Source organism: Echinops telfairi, unplaced genomic scaffold (assembly GCF_000313985.2).
Source record: "Echinops telfairi isolate 266 unplaced genomic scaffold, ASM31398v2 ScPeMD7_5;HRSCAF=22, whole genome shotgun sequence".
NCBI lineage: Eukaryota > Metazoa > Chordata > Mammalia > Afrosoricida > Tenrecidae > Echinops > Echinops telfairi.
In genome coordinates, this window is record NW_022103901.1 from 17,126,611 (window position 1) to 17,143,382 (window position 16,772).

The 16,772-nt window shown below is 56.6% G+C and overlaps 1 protein-coding gene across 1 annotated transcript in view; it reads left to right on the forward strand.

The window, feature by feature from the left end:
- GTF3C1 (general transcription factor IIIC subunit 1) overlaps nt 1–16,772 on the forward strand; it is a 79,505-nt gene that overhangs the window by 56,592 nt on the left and 6,141 nt on the right. Inside the window, 9 exon segments of the mRNA XM_045286128.1 lie at nt 1,680–1,837; nt 2,957–3,099; nt 4,497–4,578; nt 6,104–6,216; nt 8,570–8,632; nt 9,295–9,388; nt 11,514–11,686; nt 12,651–12,935; nt 15,572–15,831. Coding sequence (XP_045142063.1) covers nt 1,680–1,837; nt 2,957–3,099; nt 4,497–4,578; nt 6,104–6,216; nt 8,570–8,632; nt 9,295–9,388; nt 11,514–11,686; nt 12,651–12,935; nt 15,572–15,831 — 1,371 coding nt within the window.

The window sequence follows — 16,772 nt, forward strand, 5'->3', positions numbered from 1 at the left end:
CGATGGTGGCAAACAAAATTCAAATTCTTACAGAATCCAGACTTTCTGGAGCCATGGAGGCTATGGAAAACCCCAAAACTATATTGCCCCAAGCTGACCTGTAAACCAGAAGTGTCCTCTGAAATGGTCATAAACAGGCGTGGTTGGCCTCCACTGTCCACGCAGGGCTGCCCTGAGCAGTATGCTGTTGGAGATGTGGCCACATGGGGTCAGAGCGACTAGAGCCACTCGAAAGGTCAGCTAGGAACCTCAGGGAGGGGCAGTGGGTTTCTGCTGGTGGGACGAACCCTTTGGAAAAGTACAGGTTCATACACGTAGTCACCATCCCTGACTTGTACACATGGGCGGTGTTGAGCCGGTGTAAGTTCTCAACAACAACACACATGAATTCTTCCCATTCAAAAGGCTTAGCAAGTCTCATCACAACCAACCAAGGTCCTTTTTAACTTTTTTCTTAACCTTAAATGTCTATTTATGCTAATCGGGCCAAAGTTCAAAGTCACACAGCTTTAAAGTAGAGGAGAACTCTGGGAGTCATTCAGCCTGCTCAGTGCACCACAGCGCCCGCGGCTGGTGCTTTCAGTGTCTTTCTCTGGGCAGGAGTTAGAATCAAGGAGGCCCGAGGGACCAGCACCGAGACCAGGGTCTTCTTTGTGAAAACACTTGTGTATCATCGGAGCCCTGGCGGAGTAGTGGTTTCACACTGGGCTGTGATCTGTAAGGTCAGCAATTCAAAACCCCCAGCTGTTCCTTGGGAGAAAGATGGGGCTTTAAAGAGCTACAGTCTTGGAAACCCACAGGGGCCGTTCTCCCTGTCCTGTCGGGGCTGCAGGCGGCGTCCTGGGCTCAGGAGCAGTAAGGTGAAGTGTATGGCACATGTGCACAGTCCATGGGTTGTAGCCGAAGTCCGACAGGTCTGTTTCAGAGGCTGTTTGCACATGAGCCGGATTTTCTGCTGCTCCGCCCATCCAGCCCCTCCCCATGAGTCTGTACCCCCTGTTTAGCAGGAAGACCTGAACTCTGATCAACCAGGCAAGATGTAGTGCTGGGGTGCATAGAATCCAAAAGTGCCCCCCGCCCCCATTTTCTATGGCCTTTCGCATAGGAATAACCTGGAAGAAATTCACAGGACAGTCTCTTGGGATGGGCAGTGGCTTACAGCAGCTATAGGGAGTTGTGAAATGGGAGACTTTGGAAAGCCTAGTGGTCGAGAACACAAGGTTCAAAAGCTATCGGCTCCCTACTAGCCGTGTGACCGTGGGCAAATTGCTAAATCTCTCTCTGCTTTTATTTCCTAACTGCCCAAAGAGATCATCAGTGTATTCCTGTCATAGGGGTGTTGTGGGGCATTGTCGTCATCGTATTCTGTGTTCGTGCCCAGAGACTCTTCTGTAAGCTTCTGTTCAAGGCGCCTTCACGGGCCTTAGCGTCACAGGAGGACAGGTAACATAGAAGAGGCTTTGTCCTGTCTGCCCTGCCCACCACCAGGAAACAACCAGAGAGAAAAGATGGAAGGGCTGAGTCCTCAGTCGTGTTGTGGGGTCTCGCTTTAGGTTCCGGGAGACTGATGTCAGATCCATCGAGTCACATCTTGCTGGCTGGGTAGGCACCTTCCCCTCCCCCACTCCGCAGAGCCATGTCTCCTTGCTGATGTCTCCTCCTCCCTCTCACACCTCCAGAAGAGCCCCCAGAGGACAAAAGCAGGAAGACGCGCTACCACGACGAGGCGGACCAGAGCGCCCTGCAGAGGATGACCCGGCTGCGTGTGGCCTGGTCCATGCAGGAGGACAGGCTGCTCATTTTCTGCCGCATCGCCAGCAACGTCCTCAACACCAAGGTACCCAGCCAGCCAACCCCTTCTCCCTGGGAGCCCACCCTCTCACGGGAGCCAACCAGGAAAAACAGTTCATTCCCAAAATGCATTTGACAAATCACATGTTTGTGCACAGTTTCTTCCAGCCTTCAGTGAGATACATACCATTTGGGGTCTTTTTTTCCCCTCGCTACAGGCAAAACAGCTCAGAGCTGTTCTGTCCCCCTACCACCACCCCGCTTTTTCACCAGGACCCCAACCCTTTTCTGCTCCCCCTTCCCACTGGCATCTGCCCGAACACCTTCTGTTTCTCTGCCAGTAACTGCTTATCGCCTTGGAAAGGCTCTGTGGCCCCGACAGGTGGAAACAAGTGCCCTCTTCTCCCCCGGCCCCTGGACTGCCCCCTCCTCCCACTGCTGCTGTGCTTCTGGAAACCCTTGGCCCAGCAGAGCGGCTGCTCCTCAGGGTGCAGAGACTTGGGGCGCTGGTCTTCACAGTGCGGGCCGGCCCCTGACTCAGTGGCTGCTCACAGTGATCACTCATGCCGCTTGTGTTGACTCAAAGTGAACAAGGGCAGTGGCCTCCGCTGCACTGTCCATGACATGCACACACAGAGACACACACACACATACACACACCCCTCACTGTCGCATCCCTGAGTCTCAAGCAAGCGGAGAAGACCTGTCCAGCTCTCACTCTCTGGCCAGCAACCACCTCTGGTGTCACAGCCTCCAAGAGGGTTCTGCAGCCCGAGACAGAGTTTGTGTGTGTCCCCTGTCCCCCTCCCCCTTGTGGGGTAGACAAGGACCCCCACCCAGGAAACTGAGCTCTGGCACTTTCCACTCCGGGGTCCCCTCTGGATATCTGCCAGGGAGAGGGGAACCACGAGGAGCCCAGTCGAGCGTCCTCTGGGCCGCAGACGCATTCGATTTCTGTTTTCTCGTTCTCTTTCTCCAGCTTCTCTCATCTGCCAGTTGTCCCCTGGTTCCAAAGCGCCACTGTGGGAACCACCCGAGCTGCTCCGAGGGAGGAAAGGGGGCTTCAGCCACGGTGTTCCTCACCGGCAGGGAGTCTTGTACGCGTGGCCCATCGTGTGAGCCCAGGACACTGACTGGCTGCTTCTTGCCTCTGTGCTTGTTGCAGGTGAAGGGCCCGTTTGTCCCCTGGCAGGTCGTGCGGGACATTCTCCATGCCTCCCTGGAAGAGTCTTTGGACAAGACATCTCACTCGGTTGGACGAAGAGCTCGTTACTTAGTGAAAAATCCACAAGCCTATCTGAACTACAAGTAAGCCCTGTTTGAAAGGTCACAGGTCCAGGGCAAGCCTCTGTCTCTCGGTCATTCTGGGCTCAGAGCCCTTCATCTCATCTGCTTAAGATGCTTGTGTAAGATCCAGATAGAGCGCGGGTTTCCCGGTAGACTTTTGGATAGCAGGGGAGTGTATTGATAAGATTGTCTTTGCTCTTGAGTCCCAGGTGTGATTCTAGGCCCTGTGAGGTGCACGTGGGATGGGGACTTGAGAAAATACTCAGGGAGTAGTTGCGGCGGCCCCTTTTCACAGAAGACCAGGTGGAGGCCGGATGGGGTCAATGTCACACAGCTGCGGTGGGAACGACAGGGGCTCTTTTCCCTTATATCCAGAACAGCGCTTACTATCTTGATGTCTGTATTGGTGGCCGGTCTCAGCCCACCGGGTTATTGGACAGAAGGCCCTTGGCCATGTTCACAGCCAAGCTGTGTGCGTCGGGCACCTCCTGGTGATGGCAGCTGCCTGGGAGCCCAAAGCATTCTCTTGTGCCTGGTCTGCTGCCTCCTAGGTTCTCCACTTGGTTAGGCCGGGCTCTCCCAAACCAGTGCTGCCTATGTGTAGTGGTTCACAGAGTTGTGGGAGAACCTAGGTCCAGTTCAAGTCTGTGGGTCAGCTGTTCAGCTGGAGGGTTTTCTTGGCGCACACAGCTGCCAAGGTTCAGGAAGCAGGAAGACCATCCTGGTGGATCCAGAGGCTGGTGAACCCAAGCCTCTGGCCAGATGGCAGGCTCTGGTGGCTCTCAGGGTCGGCGGGCAATATGGTGGGTCTTACGAACTGGAGGTCACTGAGCCAGAGGCAGGATTCAGACCAGCAATACGTGAAGAAGTTCCCAGTGTCTACTTATATGTACAAGGCAGGAGGAAACGTCATCAAATCTGTGACCTGAGGAAGGAGTGGTACCCCCTGCTCTCTCCACAGCTGCTCGGCTGCTCGAAGCAGTTCCCTGGGGTTACTCGCATTTCGTTAGGTCACATCGTGGGGGAGACCTGAGCCACCGAATTACTGAGAACCCTGGCCCAGCCAAGCCAATGCAAAACCTACCTACCACACCCACCATTGCCTCACAGGGCTATAAAGCTATTGCTAGCCCACCAGGCTCCTGCACTTCCCTCCACAGGCATGGACTTGTGTGGGGACACAACGCTCTAACAAGTGCATGGAAGCACCCACGCCATGTAGCCATGCCGGCAGGAGAGGGCAGGATTCGGCTGGCCCCGAATCCGTTGTTTTAAAAAGCTGTCGTTATCTGATGCATCTGAAAAAGCATCCTTCACGGTTAGCCAAGACCAGAAGCATCAGAACAGGAGCCTTCCAGTGGCTGTTCTATTGGCATCATTAATGCCCCAGACCCCCTTTCTCTCTCCTCTGTGTGCAGGGTTTGCCTCGCCGAGGTGTACCAGGATAAGGCACTTGTTGGGGAGTTTATGAGCCGAAAATGTAACTATGATGACCCGCAGGTAGGTCGGCCCCTTGGGGCTGATGAGGGGCTGTTCTGGAGGTCGGTCTTCCAGGGGCTGGGCCAGAGGCCTCTGCCAGCCTCACAAGCCCGACGTGTTCCCTGCTCATGTGGGAAATCTGCGTGTCAGGTCTTTGCCTCTGGACCACATGGACATGGCTTTGGGCACCCGTGTTGAGGGATGGGTAGAGGTTGATGTGTCACTTTGAAGGCCCTGCTGAGCCTCAGGGCCTAGTTGTTAGGAAAACAGGCGAGCTCTTCAGAATCGACAGGTGCCCGGCCTTCATGAAAAGCCTGTGGTAGAGAAATGTACTCAGTGCCACTCAAAGCTCGTGGGCTGAGGGCCACGGGGCCTGCGTGTCTCTCAAAGAAGGAGGAAGCTCTTTCCAGACCCAGTCTCCCTCCCCTGCGCTGGGTACCTGCTGCCTTCACGTCAGTCCGGCAGCAGGCAAGGCCTCAGCGAGAGGTCCAGCCCCGCCCCACGGGGAGCAGGTCAGGCAGGGAAGCAGGTGGGCTCTACAGGGCAGAAAGGGAGCACAACCCGGCCAAGGAGGCTGGGAGGGAGTATCAGGAATAGTTTGAGTGCATGTCACTGACCGACTGACGGGCCTCAAGGTAGGCTGCCCCTGGGGACCCAGGTACTTCACTCCTTCACACCAGTCACCTCAAGGCTGCAGGGCGACAGGTGCACACAACAGAGCCCCAGGGTGGGGCAGTTCTTCCCAGAAGCACCTGGCTTACCTGGACACACGACTGGGAACCATTGCTAGCACAGGGGAATAAAGCGGCCATGATCAGCCTGGACCTGGCCTGGAGCCCCCCAGCCCAAATCGGGGCCAGGAACACAATGTAGACAGCCAGTGCTATCGCTGGAGGGCTTTGAAAAGGAGCTGACCTTGAACTGAAGCCCCTGCAGAAACAGCAGCCCGGCAGAGGTCCTAGGGACTCGCTCAGGACCTGCCACCCCGAGGGAAAACAGAGCCACAGGGGAGGTGCTGAGATGTGGCATAGCCAGGCCATCTGGGAGCCCCCACGGCCAAGGAGCTACCCACTTTGCTTATTGGAAAGCTCGTTTTGGCCGCCCAGCAAGGTGAGGCCAGTGAAGCGCCTGGCCGTGCTCTGGGTTCAGGGCCAGGGTGGCCTGGGCTGCGATGACCGCAGTGCAGGGTGGAGGAGGGGGCCAGTGTGAGAGCCACCAGCTGAGTGGGGTGGAGGACAGGAAGGGGAGCGGAGTAAGTGGTGCTTGCTGAGGTGGGAGCAGGAGGAGAGAGATCTGGGGACCCGCTGTGAAGGCCATCCCCCAGCAGTGGGGGCACCAAGTGCTCCAAGTCCTGAGATTGGGCGAGCATCTGTTGGTTAGTCCACTCCTGGGCGCTGGGCAGCCCTCAGGAAACAGGAATGACAGGGAGGTGGCCCTGCGAGGGCTGCCACACGCAGCGGCCACACCGGTCTGTCAAAGACTGCCCTTGGGGGTGTAGGAGCCACAGAGGGCAAGGGCTTAACATGCCATCTTCTCACATCCCCAGGTTTGTGCCAGTGAGTTTAAAGAATTTGTGGAGAAGCTTAAAGAGAAGTTCAGTTCATCCCTAAAGAATCCGAACCTTGAGATCCCTGACAGCCTACAGGAGCTGTTTGCCAGGTACCGTTCTTTCGTCTGAGACATTTCCACGGGATTCCCACCAGGCAAGAGCAGAAACGCTGGCAGCCAGATGTCCCTCCCTGGTGCAGCAGTGCCGGGAGGCCTGGCACCTCACCTCACAGCCCCGACATCTCCCGAGTCCCTGCCACCAGCCAGCTGTCCACGAGGCCCTAAAGGTGGAGGAAGTCACATGCCCAGGACCCTGCCAGGCACCTCAAGCAGTCTCTCCCTGAGCCCTGGGTGCTTAATCCAGGCTCCCTCATCTGCTTTGTGCTGGTGCTTAATCTACCAAGATGTGCCCCGCCCATTTTCAGAGTGGACACCTTTGGCTTCTTCCTGCCACCCCCAACTTCCCACCGTGATCCTTTATTGATTGGCAGGAAGTGGAAACTGCCCGTTAGGGTCTCACTGGACAAGTTGTTCAGTGATAGGGTTGCATTTTTCACAACACGTGAACATTTTCTCCCTCCCTTTTTTAACCAGGTAAAACTTTAAAAAAAAAAAATCTTTTGTGGGTCGAAGGTTTACAGAGCAGATCTGTTTTCCATTCAACAACTCAACTCGTAACATGTTTTGTTTCATGCTATTGATTCTAAGCCCCACAGCACGACATCACTTCGTCCCTGTGTTCTCTTCCCTGCACCATCTGAATTGTGCCGTTGAGTGAATGCTGCCTGCCTGTTTTGTCTCGAATGAGTGATTATTCCAAGGTGTGTGTGGTTTGGCTGAAAATCAACCATGGGTGTGAGTTCAGGTCCAGTCCTAAAGGGTGATGATTAAGGGCCACCGTTTCAAGGGCTGTGCCAATTTCTGGTCTTTTATGATTTTGAGTTTTGTGCCATGTTTTTTTCCCCCACTCTTTCCAGGGCCTCCGTTATGACATGGTCCCTCTCAGAGAAGTCAGCAGGGGTAGCCGGTCACCATCCATTTCTTCCGGTCTCAGTGCCAGTGACACTGATGGCACTCGGTCTTTAATCAAAGTGTTCGGTCTTTTCATCGTTGCTGTTCATAGATGTTGACCTCGTTCTGATGAGGTCTCATTCGGATGTTTCTTGAAGTAGGATGCCAATCTCACAGCCTTTACTACGGCTGTTTCACTAAAGGTGGTCTCTCTCAGGATAGGCTCGGTCCGCAGTCTAAAGAGTGTCTCAGGGAGTGCTATCTCCTCTACTCTTCTAATTTGTCTGGCCTTTTTTTAAAAATAAGAATTTTGCCATCTCATCCATCAGAATGGTCCGTGCTGGTAGCTGGGCACCACCGAGCTAATTTTGCTGGTCTTGGAGCTTCTGGCACGCACGCAGACTTGTGTCTCCCCTTAGCTTTTGGTGACCCGCTTACTGTTTTGCTCCTGGCAAGTAGAGACCCAGAGTTGTAGGTGCAGGCAGTGCCTTCTCCCAACCTTGTAAGGCCCCAGACACTGCCCCTTCATTAGGTGGCGGGCCGTGAGTTTGTGAACTCTGTTAAGCCAGTCCACTGAGTTGTCCCACGAGACTGTGCGGCTTCAAGTAGCTGTTTACCTGGCTGTAATTTATCGTCACCTTTATTTCCAGTAAAGCTAGATGGAACATTTTTTAGCCGTGAAACCAGACAGCTGAAATAAAATTTTGTTAAGGGAGGCCTCGTGAATCATTTACAGGAAAGAAAAGGTTGCAGTTTAACATAAATCCGATCTGGAGTTTTCTGGCAGGCAAAGTAAAAGTGCAAACGGCTCCATATTTTTTCTTATTGGGCTAAAAATAGTTCACAGTTTTTCTGAAAAGGCTCTTCTTCCTTGGCACTAGGCTCTAGGAGGAATTTGCTGTTACAGAGATACCAATTCATCTTTGACTTTTGGTTTTGCAGAAACCAAAGAAAAGACTTACAAATGGCTGTTTTAAAAAAAATCAATTCTATGATCTATTCATATTTATTTCCATGGTATAAACACAGTACAACAATACTGCACAAAGCTCAGAAACCAGACAGGGAAGCAGTCGGTGACTCCAGTGCCCGGAGAACGGCCGCTCTTCATTTTCCTGTGGGCTTCTTTCTTTGTTTCTGTCTGACTTCTTTCTTAGCGTAATCGTACTGAGGCCACGGTTTTCTACCCCATTAGCATCCTGCCTTCTGCCCCAGAAAGGGTCCCAGCAGCAAATGACATTTCTCACATTAACCCTCATTTTTATAAAAATACTTTCCTTATTTGGTAGGCAAGAATGTGGTCTTTTCTCGTTTCAATTGGCATATACGATATTTGGGCTTTGCCTGGGTTTTCCCTGGTATGTTAGCCACTAAGCAGCCATCCCAGCAGCCGATGCCCAGCTAGGATCTGCCCTGTCGCGCTGACATGACTTCCCTCGCATGTCCCATGCAGGTACCGAGTTTTGGCCATTGGAGATGAAAAAGATCAAGCCAATAAAGAGGATGAACTGAACAGGCAAGTGCTGATGGACGGCAACTCTTTTCCACGCCCACCCGCCCGCCCGCCTGCTCCTGGGTTTGCCATGCTGCGTGGCCGGGGGTCAGATCTGGCCTGCCCACCTGTCTTTGCACAGAAGCCTCGTCAACACTGTTCCTGTCTGGCCCTGTAGCCCAGCCTACCCCTGGCCCAGGCTGAAGATGAGCTGGGTGGAAAAGTAGGAACTCTTACCCCATGAGCTGTCAGGGCAAATCTCCTGTTTAAAAACTCAGTCTTTTTTTTTTCTTCTTCTGCCCTTTTAAGTTGAAAACTCCATGGTAATTCCATTTGGTTGTGGCTCACGTGTTTCAGTAACAAAGCCTATTCTCATGGGAGAGGAGCATGTTTAAGCCGGGAGGAGGAGACATAGATGCCCGGCTGTGTCTGATGCTTGTCATGTAAACGCGCCTCTGGGTGATGTCCCTTTTTACCCACTGCCTTAAAAGTCTTTCCCTGAAGAAGGACCCAGTTAGTAAGATCCTAAGAGAGCAGTGTTTATTTCATTTCCCTCCTTTTTGGAGAGAGTGGCTTTCATGCCGGGCCCTCTTTTTCTAATGAGAATTGGATCCGAGATGAGCCGTGGCCTTGACTGTGGCCATGGCTCTCAAGCTGCTTGGTGGGCCCGCCCCTGTCTCTTCCAGTGTGGACGATATCCACGTGCTGGTGCTCCAGAACCTCATCCAGAGCACGCTGGCCCTTTCCGACAGTCAGATGAAGTCCTGCCAGTCGTTCCAGGTGGGTGAGGGGGCACCTAGCATCGGCATCTCTGCTTGTAGCGTCCGTGGGCATGGGCCCTGCCCGGGGCTGGGTGAGGCTGCATCTCACAAACTTCCCAGCGGTGGGTCCTTGGGAGCCGATTATTTTGTGTCCTTCCACCTTTCACAGCTTGGCTAGGGTCCAGTGGCCTCCCAAGTGCCTCCCTTGCTGAGGTTTCGAGTCTGCTATGGAGGATGGGAGCCCGGGTAGCGAGTAGTTTCCACATGAGGCTGCGATCCACAAGGTCGGCAGTTTGAAACCACCAGCCGCTCCTCAGGAGAAAGAGGTGGCTTTCTACTCCCGTAAAGAGTCACAGTCTCAGAAACTCACCAGGGCTGTTCTGCCCTGTGCCATAGGGTCGCTGAGTCGGCATCGGCTCGATGGCGGTGAGGTTTTTTGCCTGTATTAAGGACAGAGCACTAGGTGGAAGAGGAGATGAGGTGTGTCGAAGGAACCAGGCTGGCACTGAACGGGATGAGCCAGGAGTGTTGAGAGATGCTGAGTAGCGGAGATCACCGTGTGGAAAAGCAGTGGGCTGCCTGCCTCCCGAAGCCTGGGGAGGTTCCTGGCACTCAGCCGGGTTCTGGCTAAATGCAGATGAAAGCAAGAAAGCAAATCTTACTTAATCCCTGATTGATTGGGGGGAGGGGGGTCTCTTCTATAAATATGTACATTTGAGGTTCAGAGAAGGTCAAAGACACACCAAGGTCGACCGCTCGCTCGCTTGCTGTACCGAGGTCGGCTGGGGTCCAGTTCATGAGCAGAGATGCTGCCCCGGAGGCGGTCTGCCGGCCCTCATCAGCTTGAGGCTGTGTCCGGAGTAGAACCCGCTCAGACGCCCTTTGTGGTGACGGAGCCCCAGCCGTCTGCTTGACCAAAGCAAACCAGCGCCCATTGTGTCGGTGCAGCGCCTAGTGGCCCTTCAGGAATGGGCAGTTCTACATGAAGGAGAAAGGCTCATCTTTCTCCTGTGGAGCGGCTGGTCGTTTCCAACTGCTGACCTGGTGGTTAGCAGCCCAACGACTAAGCACTACGCCTCCCACCAGGGCTGGAAAATGCAGGGGGGCTCCTCTAGTCCCTCCGGTGGATGGAGACGGGTGACAGGAGAGCTTGTTGAGCATATGGACCCACCCCCACCCCCAAGCCTCACCCTGGCCCCAGCAAGTCCAGGAGGAATTGGACCCTTTCTTGGGCCATGGCGAGGGCGGGGATGCCTGGCGAAGCCCAATGTCCTGAAGGACCCTCGGGTTTGCCTGCAGAGCTTGAGAGCAGCCCCCTGCCCTCTCCCCGCGGCGCCCAGGCTGAGTGCTTTTCATTCACCACCACAGTCAGATCTTTTGAGTGGACGCTCCGAGGGGGGTGGGGCAGGCGGGCAGGTTTGTGAGACCTGGGAGAGTGAATGGTGAGGCCGTGCTGGCGGGTGGGCAGGCTGGGCCAGTGGAGGAGGCCCCTCTATGCGGGGACCCCATCCTCCTTTGGGGCAGCAGCAAGAGAGGCCAAGCTGCGCTCTCCCGGGACCTGCCCCCTCTGGTCAGAGGGAGGGGCCGGGAGTGAACAAGTGTGGACCCATGTCCAGGGTCGATGCTTGGGGTGGGGGGTGGGGGGCAGTATAGGGGGGAAGTGTCCCAGGGCCGCGCTGGAGCCGAGACTCCTGTGGAGAAGGTGCCCTGCAGGCTGAGACCTGGGAGATGCTTTCCCAGTGCAGAGTCCCCTCGCCGGAATGACGGCATTGTCCAGCAAGTGTGAGGGCCACGAGGCCCAGGATGGAGGCCAACATAGTCAGGGAGAAGCCACTGGGGTTTCTGAAGTGGGAGATGCTGTGTGGTGTCCGGACGGGTAGCAAGGGGCTTTGGTTGCTGTGGAGAAGGGAGGGGGCGGGGCCAAAGCAGGAAGAGCCGTGTGCTGGAGGCCTCCCTCGGTGTTGGTGCAACAGCAGCAGCAGCAGCGTGGGCACAGGCAGGGGTGGGGCCATCCAGACATGCCGAGGGGCCCCATGAGGGGCTTCCTCAAGAGCCGAGAGCCTCCTCTCTCTGGGTGGTCTCTGAGGGGTGGTGGGAAGGAAGGCTCGCCGGGGCCCAGTGTCAGTCGGCCCGCTGTGTTGCAGACTTTCCGCATATACCGCGAGTATAAGGACCAGATCCTCGTCAAGGCCTTCATGGAGTGCCAGAAAAGGAGCCTGGTCAACCGACGCCGCGTCAACCACACCCTGGGCCCAAAGAAGAACCGGGCGCTGCCCTTCGTGCCCATGTCCTACCAGCTGTCGCAGACCTACTACAGGTGAGGGGCTGCACACGGTCAGCCTGGTCTCTGCGCTGAGCGCTCGGCCTCCCAGACCACCAGCCATCTGCCCTCTGCGGTGGAGCAGGAGGGCAGTGTTTCGGGTCAGGGCATTTATCACATGCTGGACCATTCTTTTCTCTCTTCTGTCAAAGGGCTGGCATCGTTTCTGATTTCATAGCTGCTCCTGTTGACGTGTGCCGCCTCGGTGGGGACAGCCGGACGGCATCCCCAAACCTTGTGGCTCCTGGCCGGAAGGCTCACGCACTTCCACTGGCACCCTCAGTTATTTCCGGCTATTGGCTCCACAGGGCGCTGCCTGGGGCTGGGCGGAGGTGCTGCGGGCACTCCCTGGGCCACCTTCCCAGGTCGGCTGGCCCCTGGACCTCCCTGAGCAGGTCCTTGAGCGGGGTGCAGAGGGACTCTTCCCGCCCCGTCCTGCTCTCCGCCTGTGGAGGCTGCACCCGGACTCTCTCTCAGCGCAATGAGGTCCTGGTGGGTTTGTCGCTCTGATCCCATCGCTGCCTCAGCCACTTCTCCCTTTCCTAAATTCCCACTTCCTGCGAAACAGATTGGTATAGGAAGAGCCATGACCTTGAAAGCCGCATGAGCCCAGGCCCAAGAAGGCTGTTTGACCTTGAGCAACTTACTTCCCTGAGTGCCTGTCCTTCTCTGGCCTCCAGGTCCCATTCTTGCTGCCTCAGGTCATGGGAAGTCACCCTCTTCAGGCCAGGCAGGGCTTCCTCCCCACAGAGGCCACCGACATGCAGCGAGGCCGCCGTGTAGGTTCAGGCCGTGGTTTGGTTAAAGATGTAGGACCAAAGCGCGCCGATCATCCCCGGGCTCTCAGGAGCCGGACAGCCCAGTGGGGCGGAGAGTGTGTCTGGCATCGTCTATCCACAGTGGGGTGGCGGCCAGTTGCCCCTCCTGCTCAGCCAGGCCCTCCCTGCCCTTGTGTGTGCAGGGTTTTCACCTGGCGCTTCCCGAGCACCGTGTGTACAGAATCGTTCCAGTTCTTCAGCAGAATCCTGGCTGCGGGCAAGTCGGACCAGCCCGATCATTTTACCTTCAAAGACCAGGACAGCGGCCCGGCCAGTGACATGGTGGCGTTTTCTTTGGATGGCCCCGGGGGCCACTGTGTGGCGGCCCTGACCCTCTTCTCCCTGGGCCTGGTGTCGGCGGACGTCAGGATCCCAGAGCAGATCGTGGTGGTGGACAGCTCCATGGTGGAAAATGACGTCATTAAGAGGTAACAGCCCGCGGTCCCTGCCCGGGCACGGTGCTGGGGCCCCCATTGTAGGTGGGGTGCTGCACAGAGCCTCGGGTGATCGTTTCCTCTCCACACCATGGTGGTGGTGGGGTGGGCGGCAGTGGCAGCGGTGCGCCATGTTCAGCCATCTGGTATCTACTTTGCTGCTTGCCGTGCTGTCCTGCTTTCTGCCTGGCCCAGCCGGGGTGTGGACAGACAAGCAGTGCCTAGGCAGTGCCTTCAGGGAGCCCCCCGGGCCGGGCTCACAGACCTGCACCCTGGGAGTCATGGTCTGCAGGTGGGCGTGGTGGTGTCTGACGTTCTGTGGGAGGTGGTGGGCAGAGGAGAAGGACACGGTCCAGTGTGAGCAGGGAAGGCGTCAGGCTGGGTTCTCTCTGGGAGCAGACCCAGGAGCACACGTGTCGAGATCTGTAAGAAGAAGGCAGTGGCTGATGCCCTGTGGAGTCTGGCCAGTCCCGGGTCTGTGGGACCAGCACAAAGGAGGGGCTGCTGGATTGCCAGGGGATGAGTTTTGCCAGAACGTCCATGTGTCTTAGGGGTAACCGTGCCCCCAAGACACCGTGCTCCCCTGACGCCAGATCATCAAATGAACAGTCATGATCAGAACCACTCCCCCATCCCCGACCCCAGCTAGCCAGCCACATTGACCATCACGCTCCACCCACTGACCACTGACAGCTGGACACAGCTCCTTAGCCCCATGTAATCCCCAAACGAAGACGACAGCTGTAAAGTCACACTGGTCCCCAGCGTGGTACAGCCAACATGTGTATCACCGCATCTCCTACTATACCGAGCAGTGGCGGGCAGCCAGAGGAAGGAGGAAAACGAGATATGTGATACAGAGTCTGCTGTTTCCAGGTGTCCCAGAGCCAGGTCCAACCCGTGGGGCCTGCCCGTCCCCCGTTGGTCTGCCGTGTCTGAGCCCGTGGCTGTAGCCACGGTGGCAGTCCCTCTCCGTGAGGCCCTCCACCACCACCCCTTTTTCCCTTTTTTGCTGCCCCTCCCCTGTACCAAGCTTTACGTCCTTCTCTTGACGGCATGTCCAACGGCAGGAGACAAACCTTGCTGTCCTTGCCTCTGAGGATCCGTCCAGAAGTACGCGCTCCAAGACAGGATTGGCCGTGGAAGTCACTGTTCAGAGTTCTTTCCGCCACATGCCTCTTCCCTATACCTTCCCATCACCACTTTTCCCGTCGTGCCCCTTCTAAGTCCAAATCACTGGCCTCAGCCTAAGTTTCAGTAAACAGTTCCATATCTGGTCACTTCCCCTACCACGCAACGTGGGCAGCCAGGTGCACAACTCAACCTGCTGCCCATTGGAAGGGTTTCCTTTCACCACTGCCCTTCAGGGGGCGTACCGAAGGGTGGCTCCCATGCAGTGGCTGTCTACCTTCAAGTGGTACATCATGCAGGCCCAGGTTTTCTCTGCCCCAGTCAACTGGTCGCAAAGAACTCCCCAGACTGGGAGAGGGGAGGTCCTGGGACAGGAGTGGAGCCCCTGCGCCTTGAGGCCACTTCCCCACGTAACTTAGCAGTGCCTTCAAGCCCTGCTTGAGCGGAGTCTTCGAGGGAGCATTTCCATCCCTGATGAAGCCCTGTTGTGTGCATCTTACTGTGTGACTCAGTTTGTGCTGAGCAGCTCAGCTTGCCAGGTGACTTGGTAACCCGTGGTTCAGCCCATAATTAACCAGCCAGAAGCTCCTCCTGAAAAGAAGAGTAGTCATCTGCAGAGGACGGAAGGGCTCTGCTCCCAAACCCTAAGGGTCTTCACTGTGATTCACTCCGCAGTGCCTCCCCCTTGGCCGCTGGCACGCCAAGCACCCCTGGGTCAGCTGGGCCGGAGGGCCCAAGTGGCAGGGCGACTTGTGTGCAGTCTGAGCCTGTGGCAGGGCAGAGCCTTCTCTTGTGCTGGGCCCAGAGCACTCAACAGAGCAGTTTTTCCCGGTGCTTGATAAGTAGGTGAGAGTAGCCTACACCTCAGTGAGGAGCGTGTTGCTTCCTTTTTAGTGGCTGGAGGGGCCACCAGATGTAACAGCTGATCCCTCGCCTTAGAAGCAGTATTTCCACGTGCCCCCACACCACTGGACGCCTAGAAATTCCACCAAGGTGCAAGTTACCTGAATGTTTATCTGGTTCATTTCCCACCCTGTATCCTGTAAGGATCTTACCAATAAGTCCAGTGTTCCTTCCTTTCCAGGTCCAGTTGCTGCGACTTAAGTCTTAGTCATGGGTCTAGAAGCACAGTGGGCACCCTTAGGATTTTGGGGCCAAGCCCTTCCATCCTCTGCAGATAACACTCACCATCACAGGGGTAAGACGAGAAGGCGGCTTGAGGGCAGAACAGCCGAGCTAAGACTTACGCTTCTCAGGACGGGGGCATAGGATGGGTTTTGCAGGCAAGCACACAGCTGTGAAGGGGGTCACTGAGGCGTGCGTGGGAAGGTGGAGAGGAGGTGACGCTGGGGCAGCAGTTTCTAGAATAGGAAAGCACAGCCCGACCCCCAGAGGGGTGTTCCTGGCTCTTTCTGGCATGGCCGGGTCAGCTGGCCGAGGTCCTCAGACGAGGGTGTGCTCCGTCAGTCAGCTCTCGCTCTTCCCTCTTCCGCTCCCAGCATGGGGAAGGACGGCACCTTGGAGGACGACGAGGACGAAGAGGAAGACCTGGATGAAGGCTCGGGGGGCAAGCGCCGGAGCATCGAGGTGAAAGCCCCCCAGGCCTCGCACACCAACTACCTGCTGATGAGGGGCTACTACGCCCCCGGCATCGTCAGCAGCCGCAACCTCAACCCCAACGACAACATCGTCGTGAACTCCTGCCAGGTGAAGTTCCAGCTCCGCTGCACCCCTGCGCCCACCTCCCTCGAGCCCGCTGGTGAGTACTGCCCCCGGAGCTCCTCGGTGGGATGGGATGCTGACCTCTGGGCTCTACATCTATGGACCAAACCAGGAAGAGCCAACCCAGGGAGCCCACGCCCTCCAACACCCTGTCCGTCCCCAGGGACTGTGCCCCCACCCATACAGCCTGCCCGTCACGTGGTCTTTGTTTTTAGTGAGAGTAATCGGTGGGAGCTAATGGGTCAAGTCCGAGGGGCCTGTAGGAACAGCCTCAGCAGGTCCCTCCCTCCCTCCCTTTTCCGACTGCCCCTACACACGGCTGCTCCAGAGACAAGGGCAGCCTTCGCACGGTTGCCCTGCCCTTCCTCTGCTTCCCCCCATGTACCCGGACGGCGGGCAAGCATCGAGCAATGAAAGGGGTTTTCAGCTCCTTCCTCGCTGACTCCCAAGCTTCATCCTTAATACAAAGGATGCTTCCCAGATCCCCGGTGAAATGGCAAACCTCTTATTTCCCGAGCCCTGCATTCCAGACGGTCTCTCCTCCCCCAATGGAGAGTCAGGCCCAGGCGGCCCCTTCTCTTCCCTCTGCCCCTGCCCATCCCCTTCCTGCCTGACCGGGAGCTTCACCCGTGGAGGACCAGGGTGCACGGTCACGTCACGGCGTCACCACAGGAAGGCGGTGTGTGCTTTGTCTCGAACCCAGAGGGGCAGCTCCATCCGAACTGCCGGTGGCTGTCTCAGCAGGACCCCGCCCTGGCTGTCTTCAGCCAAAGTGGGGGTTGACTGGAGGGTCCAGCTGCCTCCCTGATCCTAAGGAGAAGTGAGCCAGGAGTACAGAAGGGGGAGCCAGACAGCACAAGTCAGGCCTCCTTCCGGACTCTGGTTCCCCGTCCTCGGGCCCAGCTCCTGGAGCAGGAGAAACGTTCTGTCCGGGGTATAGCCAATCCAATCAACTGGTCAGGGGCTTGACCATGTTCG